At 44.9% G+C, this 17530-nt stretch overlaps 1 protein-coding gene and 1 pseudogene across 1 annotated transcript; both read left to right on the forward strand.

Annotated features, from left to right (window-relative positions):
- The first annotated feature begins 374 nt into the window (after positions 1 to 374).
- On the forward strand, positions 375 to 11924 carry LOC119310706 (annotated as a pseudogene).
- Positions 11925 to 13481: 1557 nt separating this feature from the next.
- LOC119312896 (DNA repair RAD52-like protein 2, chloroplastic) lies at positions 13482 to 16624 on the forward strand. Its single transcript, XM_037588680.1, has 4 exons — positions 13482 to 13855; positions 14054 to 14091; positions 14898 to 14989; positions 16143 to 16624. The coding sequence occupies exons 1-4, from the start codon at positions 13566 to 13568 to the stop codon at positions 16287 to 16289; spliced, it is 567 nt and encodes a 188-aa protein (XP_037444577.1). The 5' UTR covers positions 13482 to 13565; the 3' UTR covers positions 16290 to 16624.
- Positions 16625 to 17530: the final 906 nt, after the last annotated feature.

Here is a 17530-nt window from a genome sequence, read left to right on the forward strand (position 1 = left end):
AAGCATTATCTGAGCCATCAGAAAAATAGGAATCAGCATGGTCCTGTCCTGCTTGGCCAGAAATACCTACCTAGGATTGGCGTGCTTTAATCGGCGTGTGTGGATTATATGCATAAACTAGAAAAGATTCTTAATTAACATAATTTTACCAGCAGAGTAGGCTTACCTGACGAATCTGTAGCAGGGGAGTCGATGGACATGTCGGCGTATGTAGATTGTATGGGCATATCCTCGTGTCTGACTACTATGGAAGAAAAAAAGAAAAATATTTAGAATCTTATCTGCTAAGCTGCTAATTTCATCAATACAAGAGCTCCCTAAGTAGCGTCAAACAACACTCAAGAAAGCGAAGGAAACCAAGGAAGAAGGCAGCGATGACCAGTTCAGATCAGGCCTCATCAGCGATTAAGTTCATCAGAGCGCTGATTAAGGATAGAAGCACGTAAGTATACGTGAAGTCAACATAGTGTAATTCTTCCCTTCATATTAACATAGTGTTAGAAATAAACCTTGCAGTTGCAGGGTCAGTTCAGTTGAGTTGTAGGTGTCATTTTTCTTCATCTTCATCGCAGTTAGTTAGTTGGCTGGTTTAGCTTGCAGGTTTAACAACCTGGAGCGAGCCCCATTTCCCTTTCTGTAATCTGAATAAATAGTTGATGTATGCATGAAATGGTGATGCTGCGATTAGCCTTGCTTTTTCTCTAAATCATCAGTTGCGCCTATTACAGCGAGCGTAGGGATGCAACAGGGGCGGCAGCTGCACGTCCATGGCCTCCATGCTGCTTGTCTCCAGCAGCAGTTGTGTTGACGCTCCATGCTGCTCATAATGGCTAATCACAAAAAATGGCTCCTCCCTTTGGTGTTCAATGGCACGTGGTGACGTAAAGTGCAAAATGCAGTGTTGAAATATAATATAATACTACTTGATCTGTTGTCTGTCTATTGTGTAAAACTTGAGGCACTTGGAAATGAGAATCTGGCTAAGTTCTGTAAAGGTGCTACCTCTATCTTGGGGTTGCTGTTGCGATTAGCTTTTTTTTCCCTCTGAGAAATCTAACTGTCAGAGATGGTTTGGACATATTCAGCGCAGGCCTCCAGAAGCTCGAGTGCATAGCGGACGGCTAAAACGTACGGAGAATGTCAAGAGAGGTCAAGGTAGACCGAATTTGACATGGGAGGAGTCCGTTAAGTCCGTTAAGAGAGACCTGAAGGATTGGAGTATCACCAAAGAACTAGCTATGAACAGGGATGCGTGGAAGTTTGCTTATGAGTTTCACCTCTAGCCTACCCTAATTTGTTTGGGACTAAAGGATTAGTTGTTGTTGTTGTCGTTGTTGTTTGAGAAATCTAACGGTTGCGATTAGCTTGTCGGCGTGGCGTGCCGGCCTGGCCCAGCTGCATTAGGTGGTGGGCTGGGGGCGCGACCAACTGTGAGCTCCAACTCTGCATTGGAACAGGACTAAAAAAAAGGCCCTACATTGGAACAGCGGTCAAGCGGGCCTGTTCTCTGCTGGTTGACCAGTGGTGGGCTGGCCTCAGTTCGGGTTCTTGAAATTATTGGCTAAAATATAAATGAAATATTAATATGTGAAGCTGAAATTATTTGGCAGAAATGTGAAATGTGTGTAATTAAAATTGGAATGCATTCTTATGATTTATATGTCACTCTAATCTGCTTTTTCAGTCTGGGTTTTTGAAATATATGTTATTGAAATTTGTGACAATGAAAGTCTAAACAAAAATGTTAGTGAATCAGAAATAAGTTTTTTAAAATATATTTAAATGGGTCATTTGAAATATTGAAATAGGTTATTGAAATGTGGGAAACGATAGTGAAACTGAAATCATTTGTCTAAATCGATTGAAATGAATTGTTTGAAAAATTGAAATAGGTTTTCTAAAAATAATTGAAATGAATGTTTTGAAAACAGCCGAAACAGGTATTTTTTAGTAATTGAAATATCTTTCAAAAAATGTGAAATGGGTTTTCTGAAAAAAAAACAGAAATTAATGTTTTGAAAATAACCAAAATAGATATTTTTCAATAATTGAATTGTCTTACGAAAAAAACATCAAATGGGTTTTCTAAAAAAAATTGAAATGGATATTTTGAAAATAACCGAAATAGGTATTTTTCAATAATTGAATTGTCTTTAAAAAAAACATGAAATGTTTTTTTCGGAAAATAATTGAAATTGATATTTCGAGAATAACCGAAATAGCTATTTTTCAATAATTGAATTGTCTTTCAAAAAAATGAAATGGGTTTTCTGAAAATAATTGAAATGGATCTTGAAAATAAACGAAATAAGTATTTTTCAATAATTGAATTGTCTTTTGAAAAAAAAACATGAAATGGGTTTTCTGGAAAGAATTGAAATGGATATTTTGAAATTAACCGAAATAGGTATTTTCAACAATTGAATTATCTTTAAAAAATATGAAATGGGTTTTCTAAAAATAATTGAAATGGATATTTTGAAAATAATTGAATTTTAAAAATGAAACATGACTTTTGAATAATATTAAATGGTCATTTGAAAATAAATTAAATTTATCTTCCAAAAAATGAACTTAGTATTTCAAAATAATTGAAATGGAGAGGTCATTTTGATGCGTCGAGACATGTGTCTCGCTTAGGCTCATGCTTTCGCCCCTTCCCTACCACGCTTGTCGTTGCTCCACCGATTTGACCTGCGTATCCACTCCATTATATTGGCAGCGAGCCCAGGCCCTATATCTACGCGATCGAGGCGCGACAACTGCCTGCCTTATCACACCCTCTCCTCGTTGCCTGGTGTAGGGCTTGGTCTGGTGATTGGGGAGTTGCCATTGAGAAGAGAACTATATATATTTATTTCGCCCTAGGGTCCAAAATATGTTTGTGTTGGCTTGAACATGTGATGCGGAGCGTCCTACAGTTATCTTCATGTACACCTCGACATCTTTCCAAGCCCCAAGTGGACATCATGCTTCGGTCATCCACATGGACACCACACCGACTCGTAAAGTGGACCGAGGACAAGAGCATGTGCAAGACCTATCGAAACGAGGTTAACTCCCTCCTTGTTGAACTTTCCTTCGACTCACTTGAGACATGGCTACTACCTCAAACTGAGACACTTTGTGTGATTAGATATCAAGGAATCAGCCAAGGAGAAAGAAGCAAGATGGACCCCAAAGAACATGGAGAGAATTTGTGCTCCACCTAGAAGTACCGGTACAGCTGGTCCTCTACCGGTCCACTGGTACAACCGATCCACTACCGCCCAACTGTCGCTCCGTGTAGAGGCGAATCTATGAGCAAGCTGTGGGGTCAGCCGACCCCACAGCCTTCATTACAACACTCTTGATGGATTGATATCGAGCAAAGGCAATGGTGTTTTGGAGATGTTGAACATTGACTTCTCATGCAACTATTTAAACGGTAAAATTCCAGAGGAAATAGCGTCTCTTGATGGATTGATAAATCTGAACTTGTCTTGGAATCAATTGAATGGAATCAATAGCGTCTCATGGGCGCGGACGAGCACTCTTGTGTATTTTCACATTAAGAGAACACTATTTATAGGAATTAAAGTATGTGCCTCATCCTTCATAGCACCACGCAAAAAGAAAGTATGTGCCTTGTGCTTCACAGCACCGTGCCAATATGTAACCCCATTTATGAGGGCAATGCCCTCTTTTTGTGATAACTTTCATATTTGCTGAATATGGACAAGGGGGCCCATGCCCCCCACCTCCACACATAAAACCTATATTCATTGGTAGCTCCATTTTATAATGCATCAACAGAACATTATTAGGAGGTACTTCGGATTAGTTCTTTGTCAGGCCAAGCAATTTGCGTTGTTGGACTAGTAGAATCTCTGGATACATGCAAGGCACATCTCTGGATGCCCTATAGCCAGTTATCGTCAGCAAAGAAAAATATTAAAAGTTGGATTCAGTTAATATTGCAAGTAGTCTTCAGAACCTGTTTTCGAGATTTTGTGGCATGTCTCGCTGGCAGATACCTATGATCACTCTTGTGTAGCATGTATCCAGTATATGATAACTATCTTAGCTAATATTGAAGACACCGCTACAAACCTGCAAAGAAGCTCGGTAGTTGGTAATGCTAAAAAACTCACTTGGTTATCTTTGAACTTTGAAATTTTGACACTAATGCTTCTCTGAATAGGTATCTTTGTCAGAGATTCGAAGAGCTACGTATGCTTATTTCGGTTCTTCTTAGTTGGCTTTAAGTTGGATTATGCATTAACGCATGGCACATGGTGGAACTAATTTGTAGCTTCCTTGACGTATTGTTGCAAGCGTATTTATGTTCTATTTTCATAAGCAATCTGTATTTATTCCGTCGATCCTTCTATCGATCTCACATCGGAATTCTCAATGAAAGCACCAGTGTTGGTGTCAAAACCGACAAATCACGGGGTAGGGGGTCCCGAGCTGTGGATCTCGGACAGATGGTAACAGGAATGGAGAGACGATGTTTTACCCAGGTTCTAGTCCTCTTAATGGAGGTAAAACCATGCGTGGAATCGTACATCCATTGCCGGCTCATCTTCATTAGACATCACTGAAAAGACCAAATTAATACAAGTTCATACACACTTATTCTCATCAAACAACATACTGTTGGGGAACGTAGCAATAATTCAAAATTTTCCTACATGTCACCAAGATCAGTCTAGGAGATGCTAGCAACGAGAGAGAGAAGGGAGTGCATCTTCATACCCTTGAAGATCGCGCAAACAGAAGCGTTACAAGAACGTGGTTGATGGAGTCATACTCATGGCGATTCAAATCGCGGAAGATCTGATCTAGTGCCAAACGGACGACGCCTCCGCGTTCAACACACGTACAACCTGGGGACATCTCCTCCTTCTTGATCCAGCAAGGGGAGAGGAGAAGTTAAGGGAAAGCTCCGGCAGCACGACAGCGTGGTGGTGGAGCTTGTGGTATTCCTGCAGGGCTTCGCCAAGCACTACGGAGGAGGAGGAAGAGTTGGAGGAGGGAGGGGTTGTGCCAGGGGAAGGGGTTGTGGCTGCCCTCCCACCCCCTCACTATATATAGGAGGAAGGGGAGAGGGGGTCGGCCCCTCTAGATCCCATCTAGAGGAGGGGGCGGTGGCCAGGGGAAACCCTAGATGGGTTTGGGCGCCCCCACCCCCTAGGAAACTCTCCCCCCCCCCCCACCAAGCCGGGAGGGGTGGCTGCCCTAGGGGAGGTGTCCCAACCTCTCCAGGTTACGTGAGATGGGGTGGGAGGGGCGCTCAGCCCCTTAGTGGGCTGATGTGCCCCCTCCCCTTGGCCCATAAGGCCTCCCAACGCTTGTCGGGGCCTCCGAAACCCCTTTCGGACACGCTGGTCGTCACCCGGTACCCCGGGAACAATTCCGGACTCCAATACCCTTCGTCCAATATACCGATCTTCACCTCCGGACCATTCCAAAGTTCCTCGTCACGTCTGGGATCTCATCTGAGACTCTGAACAACCTTCGGTAACCACATACTATTTCCTATAACAACTCTAGCGTCACCGAACCTTAAGTGTGTAGACCCTACGGGTTCGGGAACCATGCAGACATGACCGAGATACCTCTCCGGCCAATAACCAATAGCGGGATCTGGATACCCATATTGGCTCCCACATGTTCCACGATGATCTCATCGGATGAACCACGATGTCGGGGATTCAATCAATCCCGTATACAATTCCCTTTGTCCATTGGTATGTTACTTGCCCGAGATTCGATCGCCTGTATCCCTATACGTTGTTCAATCTAGTTACCGACAAGTCTCTTTACTCGTTCCGTAATGCATGATCCCGTGGCTAACTCATTAGTCACACTGAGCTCATTATGATGATGAATTACCGAGTGGGCCCAGAGATACCTCTCTGTCATATGGAGTGACAAATCCCAGTCTCGATTCGTGCCAACCCAACAGACACTTTCGGAGATACCTGTAGTGCACCTTTATAGCCACCCAGTTACGTTGTGACATTTGGTACACCCAAAGCATTCCTACGGTATCCGGGAGTTGCACAATCTCATGGTCTAAGGAAATGATACTTGACATTAGAAAAGCTCTTAGCAAACGAACTACACGATCTTGTGCTATGCTTAGGATTGGGTCTTGTCCATGGTCAGGAAACCATCCCGTTATCAACGACATCCAATGTCCATGGTCAGGAAACCATAACCATCTATTGATCAACGAGCTAGTCAACTAGAGGCTCACTAGGGACATGTTGTGGTTTATGTATTCACACATGTATTACGGTTTCCAGTTAATACAATTATAGCATGAACAATAAACAATTATCATGAACAAGGAAATACAATAATAACTCTTTTATTATTGCCTCTAGGGCATATTTCCAACATATACAAACTCTCCTGCTAAAGCATTTAAATGCAACAACAAATGCGATCAGGATCGCAACTAAGGTAACAATTGATCCAACAACATAATGATACCAAGCCTCACTATCAATGGCATATTTTCTAATCTTTCTAATCTTCAACCTCATTTTCTCCATCTTGATCTTGTGACCATCAACGACATCGGTAACATGCAACTCCAATTCCATCTTCTCCCCCTCAATTCTTTTCAATTTTTCTTTCAAATACTCGTTTTCTCTTTCAACTAAATTTAAACTCTCGACAATAGGGTCGGTTGGAATTTCTGGTTCACATACCTCCTAGATAAAAATATCTATGTCAACTTGATGCACATAATTTTTCATAAACACGAAATGCAACAAATAGTTATAAAAGAGAATATAGCACATCTAATCATAAACCGGACGAGGGCCGATGGGGATGGATATCAAAACCATGGCACTATGGATAACAAACAACACACGGGGTAAGATAACTATACAAGTAACTATATATCTAAATCACACAAACATGATTTTTTTTAAATAAAAAAGACAAGAACAAGAGGCTCACCACAAGGTGGTGCCGGTGACGGGACGGTGCGGGCGATCGACAGTGGTTAGGACGAAGATGGGAAGGCACTAAGTAAACCACACCTACATATGCAAACTAAGAGTTATTTTGAGCTCAAATTGCATATAAATCAAATAAACTACCACATATAATTCCTCCCAAATTACTAAAATCCACAAATCACTATACTTATAGAGCGTTGCAAGAGCTAAGCTAGCAATGAGAGATGAAAGGACAAAGTTGCTAACCTTTGTGATCACTTGGATGGATGGGGTGGCTTCAAATCTTGACAAATTTTGTGAAAAATGGAGGATGAGCTCGAGAGGAGAGGAAGAAAACAAAGAGGAGAAGAAAGGGGAAGAACATAGAGCTTGGGCTCAATGAAGGGTTTATATAGCATGATCTTTAGTCCCGGTTGGTTATATAAACCAGGACTAAAGGTGCATCTCTAGTCCCGGTTCGTGCCACGAACCGGGACTAAAGGTGTTGGTGGGGCCGCAGCCTGCCACCACCTCTTTAGTCCCGGTTCGTGCCAGTTCACCATGAATCGGGACTAATGAGCACCGCCACCTAGGCATTGAAACCGGCACTAATGATCACATTAGTGCCGGTTCAATTACAAACCGGGACTAATGAGTTGAACATTAGGCCCTGTTTCTACTAGTGCGTGGTCCAACTCTGGGAGTGCACGGGCCAAAACTAAGGGAGATATACTATGTTTGAGTTGAGTGGTTGCTAGAGGTCTTGCACCCACTTGGAGAGTTGGAACGGGCCATGGTGTTGTTCACTTTTTAGAGGAGCTGGTATAATTGTAGTGAAGTAGTACATGAGAAAGCCCCAACACCAAGTCCTACCGATTCCTATGTAGCTACTTGAATCCAGTGATTGCTATCTCCCAAGGTTCCATTTGTGCTCTAATGAAAGGCAAAGCAGTAATATCATATGCCCCGCTGCCCCGCTGCCGTCCAACTTTGGGAGTGCATGAGTGAGATTTGTCCCTTGCCGAAACTAAGGAGATATCCTATATTGGAGTTGAGTGATTGTTGGAGGTCTTGCACCCACTGGGACAGTTGAAACGGGCCATCGTGTTGTTCAATTTTTGGAGGAGTTGGCATAACCGAAATGATGTAGTACATGAGAAAGCCCCAACACAGATGCCTATGTCTCGTTGATTCCATTGCAGCTACTTGGATTCGATGATTGCTATCACTCAAAATTCCATTTGTGATCCAGTGAAAGGCAAAACAGTAACATCATATGCCCCGCTAGCCAAGAGTTCACATAGAATACCAAAACCAAAGTCTTTAGTGAGGTATGGGATGATGGAAAAACATGAGCTGGCATGGTTCTTCGCCATACAAATGGCACAATCATTTACTCTTCCTAAAGGGAATTATTTAACTTCATAGATGGCCTTGAAGCAAACTAAGTGCGTGCATGGAGGGATTGTCCCTCGCTATCCAACCTACGAATCTTCGCATTCTTGTTGAGATCGATTCACTATCAGCGGAGAACATTTTATGTGACAATAACATACGTTTATGCGTCTTTGGTGGCAGAGATAAAGCTTCTGAAGTCGCTTCGTATGACTCGTTACTCATACCATCTGTGGTCAGAATTTAGAATTCAGTTAGTGATTTTTTAGCTAAATTTTCCAGAATTGTGAGTAGAACTGTTGTCTGGTTAGGCTCAAGCCTCCCAGAAGTTACTGAATCATGTAAGGAAGATCGCATGGTTGATGGTTGAGTAATACTCCGGTCGTCCGTCCGAAATTACTTGTCACAGAAATATATAAAAATAAATGTATTTACAAATAAAATATGTCTAGATACACCCATTTCTTCGACAAGTATTTTCGAAGGAAAAGTATAAGTTTTTACCTAAAAAGCGAACACGGGTTTAAGAAAGGATTTATTCCATGATAAGGATTGTTAAGAAACGCAAAGCGAGTAGACACGCGTTCCTTCCTTCGTCGGTTGGTTGGAGGCTGTCTACTTGTCTAGCAGTGAGGCGATCCCAGCCTGCCCGACCGGCAACTCCTCTCCGTCTCTCCCCCATGTCGTCGTCGCCGCCGCCGCCGCCTCCCGCCGTTCCTCCCACCAGCGCCGCCGCGGCCTATGCGTCTCTCGCGGACATTGCGAGCACCGTCGAGGGCCTCGCCTGCTTCAACGACGTGCTCGTCGAGTTCCTCGACGAGTGGCGCGAATTCCACCTCGACGCCAACTCCATCGCCGCCGCCCTGCCCCCGCTCGCCGACGACGATGCCGACCCCGACCCCGACCCCAAGCCCAGCCCCGTGGGACAGCTCGGGGCCCTCCTCGGCCAGTGGAACCCCGCCCTCCCCGCCGCCGCCGCATCCCCCCTCGCCGACCGCGTAGCGGACGATTCCAACCCTAGATTACCCGACCCCGTGGCCGACCGCCGCGAGCGCAGTCCCGTGCCTGAAGCCGGAGAAGATCCCCTCCCCCAGCGGCATGAATCGAGCCCTAAACCCGACCCCGTGGTCGAGCGCCGCGAGCACAGTCCCCTGCCTGCGCCCCAGCCGCGCACCTCCGCCCCCGCCGCCGCCGCCGCCGCCGGGTTCCCGGTCGCCGACCCCGAGCCTAAACCCGTCCTCCCGGCCGAGGTCGGGCCCGTTCGCGCGCCCAAGCCCGCACCCAAGCCCGCCCCCGGCCGCGAGCGCAGGGCCGGCGAGCAGGAGGCGGAGGCGCTGGGGGGCATCTGCGAGCAGATGGGGTCGCGGTCGCTGCGCGGCTTCGTCGCCGCCCACCTGCGGGACCGCACCTGGCTGCGCCGCGTGGGCCCGGCCGCGCTGCGCCGCGCCCCGGACCCCGCCGTGCTCGTGATCCGCGCCGTCAGCCGCAGCTACATCTGCGCCGAGAACGAGAACGCCGAGACCGCCTGCGTGCTCCTCCTGGAGCTGTACGTGCGCGCGGGCTGCCCCCGCCGGCCGGAGGGGGACGCCGAGGTGCGGGCCGAGGCGCGCGTGTCCGCGCTGTCGTGGCGCAGCCGGATCGTGCGGGAGAAGGGCCGGGTCGCCGACGCCAGCGCCAGGGACGCCCGCGGCCTCGTCCTCCTCATGGCCGGCTTCGGCGCGCCCGCCGAGTTCCCTCTGCAGGAGCTCTACCAGCTGCTGCTTGCCGGTGGCTGCTTCACCTGCGTCGACGTGCTCAGATGCTCCCAGCCCTTCATGAAGAAGCTGCGTGGTGAGGGCACCCTGACACACCTTCTGCATTATCAGCAATTCGGCACGGCCTAATTATCCCTGCTGCCTGACTAATCAAGGCTGTTCTTCTGTTGCAGATGTTGTTGCTGATATGCTGAACAGGGGAAGCTATCGCGAAGCGATTGGTGTGATCCTTGCATTTGACCTGCAGGAGGCGTTCCCGCTCGATGGCGTGCTGTCTTACATCGTTGACAAGGTTGTGCGCAATAGGAAGGAGCAAGAGAGCGAGGTGGAGTGTGATTTGGCGGGATCGGTATGTTTGTCGTTTTTTCATGCATTCAGTTTATCACTACTGAAAAGAGAGCTAACTGATGTATGTGGTCAGAAGGATTTAATGACTGACCTGGCAAATTCTTTCCACTGTTGCGTAGATTCGATAGCCGTTATAGATGTCAGATATAATCTTGAACACCTTCATATGTCGCGATTTATTCGATAACTGCTATATCAGATGTCACATATAATCTTCAGCACCTTCTTTATGTCGTGATATATTCAGTAACCATTGTATGATATGTTAAATATAGTCTTCAGCACCTTCTGTGTATCGCGATGACACGATATATTCGATAGTCATTATGTACCCTGTGCTGTATTTAATTGTCGCGATATATTCTAGAACCAGTATATACCCTGTGCTATGTTTAATGACTGACCTGCCAAATTCTTTCCACTATTGCGTTGATTGGATAACCGTTATAGATGTCATATATAATCTTCAACACCTTCATATGTCGCGATTTATTCAATAACTGTTATATACTATGTTACATCTAATCTTCACTTTTTCAGAACCTACTATATGTTGTGATATATTCAATAACCATTTTATGATATGTTAAATATATTCTTCACCACCTTGTATGTTAAATATATCGTGATATATTCGTTAACGATTATGTATCCTGTGCTATATTTAACCTTATGCACCTTTATGTCACGATATACTTGATATCCATTATTAATGCTATCATGTATTTAATCATAAACACATTCCATCTTAAATGCCTCATCTCTAATGAGCACATCGTGCTTGTTTTCTGTGCAGAAAAAACGTGATGAAGAGGAGTTGATTCTTTGGAGATCAATATCGAGATATGTGCAGGAGCGCACGCCATCTTTTTCAGAAATGTCTTGTCCCAGTTTGGCTGAGAGGATTAAACTGCTAGAAGAACGCGTTGGAAAGCCAAACCAAGCCTTTGTGAGTGAAGAGAGTCGCGAACCAAGCTTTTCCGAGCGAAGAGAGCCAAACCAAGCCTTTCTAATGATCTAACATAAATCATGAACTGCAGAAGCAACGCCGTTACGAGCGAGGAGAGCTTAACAGACCAGTTCTGCAGTTCAAACACTGCAGCTATACGAATTTTGACATGGATCCAGCCGTACTGTACTGTATGGACTTGTAGGAAGTCTTTCTGGGCTCGTCAAGTATCCATTATACACCTGATGATAGAATTATACCCAGCCTAGTAAGGCACACAGTATGACAATATGTTGTGGTTGAACTTATACCTGCTTGTAGCAGCCTCGGCCTGTTTCCCCAAAACAGCAAGCTTGGTAATGTTCCATGTCTGGAAGAGATGGATTTTACGGATTGTTCTGAATCCCGCATCATCCTTCCATTCCCCCCACTTTCAGAACATCAGTTTGAGACTTTGAGTGGTGGCCCTGTCTGGAAAGCTCGCATTTACTTTGGCTCTACATAAACGAATTATGAAGGGTTATTTGATTTCTAGTCATGTTTTATTTCTATAAGTCATTTATTTCGTAATGCCAAGTTATAGCTTCTAAAATCGTCTTATTAAATTCTTCTAGTACCTGGCCCTGCTTTTACGGATTTATTCACTCAAGCTGGGTTTTGTTCAACATGACAACGTGGTACTCCCTCCATCCCATAATATAAGAGCGTTTTTTTACACTAGTGTAGTGTCAAAAACGCTCTTATATTATGGGACGGAGGGAGTACATCTTTATGCAGCATCACAGAATATGGTGACTAAAAATACCAAAATTGCCTTTCCATCATACAGACTACAGTCCGACGGTCCTATCCCTGTAGGCTGTAAGAGGAAATAGGATCTGCACATTCCTAAGGCATAACCACGGCATGTTTTTCTTTGTGATTCTTTGTGTTTGGTACATTTGCATATATTCTTTGTGTTTGGTATATTTGCGTATAGGAGTATTTATTACCGTGTTGGATGAAGGTCTAGGCAGGCAGAGATTGAGGAGGTGAACTTGCTTGCTGGAGCACTCTCTTAAACTTGCTTCTTACAGTTTTTTTCTCCCTAGTAATCCCTGGGTGCTAGCTTTGTTTTATTTCCAGGCCATTTATCTGTTATATGTACGCAACTTCGAGTTACAGGTTCCAAAAATAGTCGATGCTAAATGTTTTGTCTGCACTTGGAAGAGATGGCTTCATGTGTTTCTCCGGAACAGAGAGGAGTTATCTTTTCCTCCCGTTTGGATGGTTGGGTTTCATCTTTGTTCCAGCCATGCATTTCAGAGCAAAGCTTGGGTGCATCATCCCTCTGAATCCAAAGGAGGGACAAATTAATACAGTCCTGTTTGGATGCAAGGCAGTTGCTGAAGCATGAAAAGGAAAAATTCAGGGTCTCTGTTTTCTCCCATCTACTGGAACGGTATTTTATTTTGTTGTGCATGCCGTGCCTAGATTTAAAGGCCAATCCCTGGTTCGTATGGCAGCATGTAAACTGTTTATTTGTTACTACAAATTCGTTTTATTCGTTTAAAGGTTTCTGCAACGAATTCCTTGAAAACCCATACCTCTTTCGCCTTAATTCTTTTGTGTAAAGAAGAAAAATACTTTGGAAATGCTAAAAAATTGATGCTAGACATGGCAAATCGAACTATTTTCATGGCAAGTTGATGCGAGGTTTGGTTTATGCTTTCTGCCACCACTTGTTGCCATCTAACTCTTTATGGCAAGTTGATGCGAGGTTTAGTTTCTTGCATACAAACTTTGTGTTTTAGTTGCCGATCACAGCAAATTCCTGCGGAAAAATAAAAAATAAAATGGATTGAGGTGAGTTTGCTATGATGCGCAACTAAACTTGTCACCCTCGGCAAACATGATTCATATCATAAAAAACGTTTGATTTGTCATGCCTAAACATAATTCATATCATAAAAAACTTGGCAACAGAATGTCACACGTGGCAACATGCGTCGGAATTACTCCAACGGCTGGCGTGGCGCGTTGACTGCCGCCACGTAGGACGAGCGAATAGTAGTATTACTAGCTGCAGCTGCAAGCAACCCGCAGTGGCGCTGTCAGCTGAGAGCCACCACGTCGCTGAGTGAGTCCATCACCTACCTCCCCGCTCCCTTCCCACCCACCTCCGCTCCGATCCCCATGGAAGCCACCGCCGCCTGCTCGGCCTCCCTCGCGCGGGCCCTCGCCTCCTCGCCGCTCCCCCACCGCCGTAGCCGGGTGCGCGTGGCCGTGGCGCCGGAGCGGCGGGCGAGGGGGTTGCTGGCCGCGGCGGCCTCCACGGGCAACTACGTGGTGCCGCTGGACGCCGCGCCGTCGGGGATCACGCGCCCGCTCGTCGAGATCCTGCGCGACCTCAACAAGCGCGTCCCGGAGACCATCGTGCTCCCCGCCTCCCGCCGCGCCTCCGCCTCCGACCCCGCCATCCCGTGGTACATCTCCCTCTCCCTCTCCCTCTCTGCTCCGATTGCCGCCTTGTCGCGCTAGCTCGCTCGAGATCCGGTCGAATGCGTGCGGCAGCATCGGAGAGATCTGAGTGCCGATCCACCAACCCATAGGCCGACCGAACTTGTCACCGCATTCTCCTGGATCTCTGACCACTCACGGATCTCCATTTCTCTGCCTGTCAGGTACCATGCCAACCGGATGCTCAGCTTCTACGCCCCCGGTGAGCCTCCCCCACCCATTTTCTGAATTCCATCTAGAGCTGCCCAGATACCGTCCTAGTCTGATAGTCTGATAGTCTTAGTGGGTCGGTCGATGCTTACTGCTAGCGCTTAACTCTGTTTATGCCTAGTGCCTGTCCTCCTGATTAGCGCATCCACATTCCACTCGCCGTGTACAACGACCCCAAGTTCTGCTTTCGTTTCGCATTGCATGGATAGACGATTGATTCTTGTATATACTGTAGAAGTGCATGCTCTAGCCAATGCAACCAAAAGACCGATCTGATGGAAGAGACTAGGCAGCACATTATGCGTCAACACTCCCCCTCACGTGTGGCTCCCTTAGGCCTAAACGTGGACCGAAAGTGGGCTGCAATTTAATTGCGCCAGCCGTGTCTTGAACTCAAGACCTATTGGCTCCGATACCATGTAGAAGTGCATGCTCTAGCCAATGCAACCAAAAGACCGATCTGAGGGAGAGGGCCGGACATTATACTCCAACACTCCCCCTCACGTCTATGCTCCTTTGGAGCTATATGACGTGGGCAGCGGAAGCGGGGGCAGGCCGCAATTATTTATTGCGTTTACTGGGTTTTGAACCCTGAACCTTGTGGTTGTAAGTTTATGCACCTAACCAGTTCACCCATCAGACCGATCTTATGGAAGAGACTAGGCAGCACATTATGCGTCAACATATACCTCATCTCAGCACCCGTGTTCACCTATACTGTTTCTGCTTGAAATTTGGTAGCATTGCTAACTAACTGCTTACACTTTGTGTTGTTCCTGGGGTGCGCCCCGTTTCCAGGCTGGTGTGGGGAGGTCCGTGATGTTATTTACAATGACAATGGAAAGGTGACCGTGGTGTATCGCGTCACAATACGAGGAATAGACGGAGAGGTACCTAACTACCATCTCTTGTTCGTGATGATGGTCAACATATCACAAAGGCCAACATTGTATGAATTAGTTTGTTAATGCGTGAATCATCAAGCTCCTAATAATTTTATAAATCTCTTTTAGTTTACGATTCAACCTTACAAGCTATACATGCATTGGAAGGGTTATTAAAGACAAGGGTTGCTGGGGTTGGGACAAATCTCCTAGAAAATCTCAAATTTTGGAAATTAACTTGGTTGGCAGGATGATTGTTTAGGTTGACATGTAAACTGATTGACTTGGGTAGCTGGGGTTGGGACAAATAAACTGAATTCAGATACATTTGTGAGTTCACCCCATATGCTTGTGGCATCCAATGTCAAGTTGCAGGAGCCCCTGCCTATCTGTCTTTCCCGTCCAAGTGGCAAATCAATTATTTTTTGTTTGTTGTAGGCATTAGTTATAACTTGGAACCGACTACATCTGTCATTTCCCAGCTGTGTCTGTTTCCAAAGTACAGAGTACATGCTCCCCTGGTTCACCAAACAGATATTGTTTGAGTTTATGAACCCAGTTTGCTGAGTTATATTACTTAGGGAGGAGATAAATGGTATGTTCAACTTTCAGCGTGTTAATCAGGTTCATAACCGCTCAGTGTAATACAAATCAGCACTAGACAGCCAACAATCCATACCCACAATTGCACCCGTCATTATCTATTAATCAATTCAGGTCCTACACTCGACATCTGAAGTCTCTGTGTAGACATTGTAGTATACTACTCTGTTAACATCTTACTAGGAATATTAATCAGTGTGTTTATCTTGTGATGTTTCAAACTTATTATTTCAACATACAACCTTCAGTTCCAGTTCCCCCCCCAAAAGAAATACGGGCTCAGTTACATAAGCAGCCAGTCTTTGCAAGGTGATCTTGAATTGCCTGGTTGTGCAATCACTGCATTATTGTTGTTGTATATTATCTATTTATGCAAACACCCCGTGATTGGTAAAACTTGCAAACAGACATAGCACCGTGGCAACTTCTTGAGTCAAGAAAATCACAGCTACGGACAATAACTAATATTGGAACAGCACTTATTTCTAAAAAATTCAACAACGAAGAAAGTCGATGTTTGATAATCTTCACTGGAACTCTGCTTTCGTCTGTGCAGGTTCATCGGGAGGCTGCTGGAACAGCTTCACTGAGCGATGCACGGCTCGACGACCCCGTGGCGGCTGCAGAAGAGGCGGCGTTCTGCAAGGCCTGCGCAAGGTTCGGTTTTGGGCTATACCTGTACCACGAAGACGAGGTGCTGTGAAGGACGATATCTCTTGTCTCACCCTATCGGCGTTTAAAAGGTCAGATGCCAAGCTTGCCAGAGCTTGTATGTACCGCTGCAAGAAATCACCCCGCATGTACCATTCACGATGAGCTGTAAATATGAGGCGTATCTTGTTTACCTTTGTGTTTGTTGGCACATCAGCTGCTGTAATCTCTGTGCGATAAGAGAGTGTCACTCGTTTCCTGAAGTAATAATTTCAGTTGCATTTGGTAAAATACAGCATGACCCAGTTCGGTTGTTAGGATTGAAACCATTACTCGCATCAGAAGATTTGAACAACTTATGTAATGGAAACTCCTGATCTTTGTGCTTGCTTAGATCACTGCATTGTACTACCTCTGTTCCTAAAATATAAGTCGTTTTTGCAGTTCAGTTTAAACTGCAAAAACCGTCTTATATTTATGAACAGATGTAATACCTACTACTTAGAGATCTGAATAGAGTTGTCCACAACTGTGCTCACCGGGTTCTAAACAAAAAATGCTGAACCTGTTTTCGTGTATCAAACTTGCTCACAGGCAAAGCAGTTGTCATTCTCTAGCTGCACTTTCTGAACCGGTTTGCCCAGACTTTGTAATTCATGTTGTAAATAGAGATGAGTTTGATTAGTTTAACTTCAAAGAAGTGGGCGTAGTACATATGTGCAATAAAATGCATATGGAAACGGCTGCAATAGCATAATATATACACTTAATTAACTAGATGAGTACCTAAAGTATATGCAATGTTAGAGCTTCATCACATGTTCATTATTTCTACTCTTCATTTCATATAGACTCGGATAAGCATTATAAAAGGCTTTTCATGTCATAAAGAAGAAATGAAAAATATTTTTTTGTTTTTGATTAGTAACTAAAATTGAGTTTTAATCATAGTTAAAATGTCAATGAAATTCGCATGATGCATATATACAATAAGATGTGGTTGCTGAGAACTACTTTTACGAGCTTATCGAGTAAAGCATGGTATAGCCAGTGACATGCTGTGTGATGGCAAGATCGTTTCTGCTGAGTTCATGACATGGTGCTTGAAATTATTATTTCAAAATAGATTGAAGATCATTTTTTATCTCTATGGTTGGAAAAGGCCAAACATGTTTCACAAATCGCCATGGTTTTATTCGGGGACTATCACTTTGGCACATTGATGAGGAGTTGGCATCTGCGTTGTCAAATGAAGATATATCGTAATCGATCTCTAATAGTAATATCACTAGG

Source organism: Triticum dicoccoides, chromosome 5B (genome assembly GCF_002162155.2).
Source record: "Triticum dicoccoides isolate Atlit2015 ecotype Zavitan chromosome 5B, WEW_v2.0, whole genome shotgun sequence".
Taxonomy (NCBI): domain Eukaryota; kingdom Viridiplantae; phylum Streptophyta; class Magnoliopsida; order Poales; family Poaceae; genus Triticum; species Triticum dicoccoides.

Coding starts and splice junctions, on each gene's coding strand:
- LOC119312896 (XM_037588680.1), top strand. CDS start 13,566: ATGGAAGCCACCGCCGCCTGCTCGGCCTCCCTCGCGCGGGCCCTCGCC. Junction 14,092..14,897: donor GCTCAGCTTCTACGCCCCCG/GTGAGCCTCCCC, acceptor CCCCGTTTCCAG/GCTGGTGTGGGGAGGTCCGT. Junction 14,990..16,142: donor TACGAGGAATAGACGGAGAG/GTACCTAACTAC, acceptor TCGTCTGTGCAG/GTTCATCGGGAGGCTGCTGG.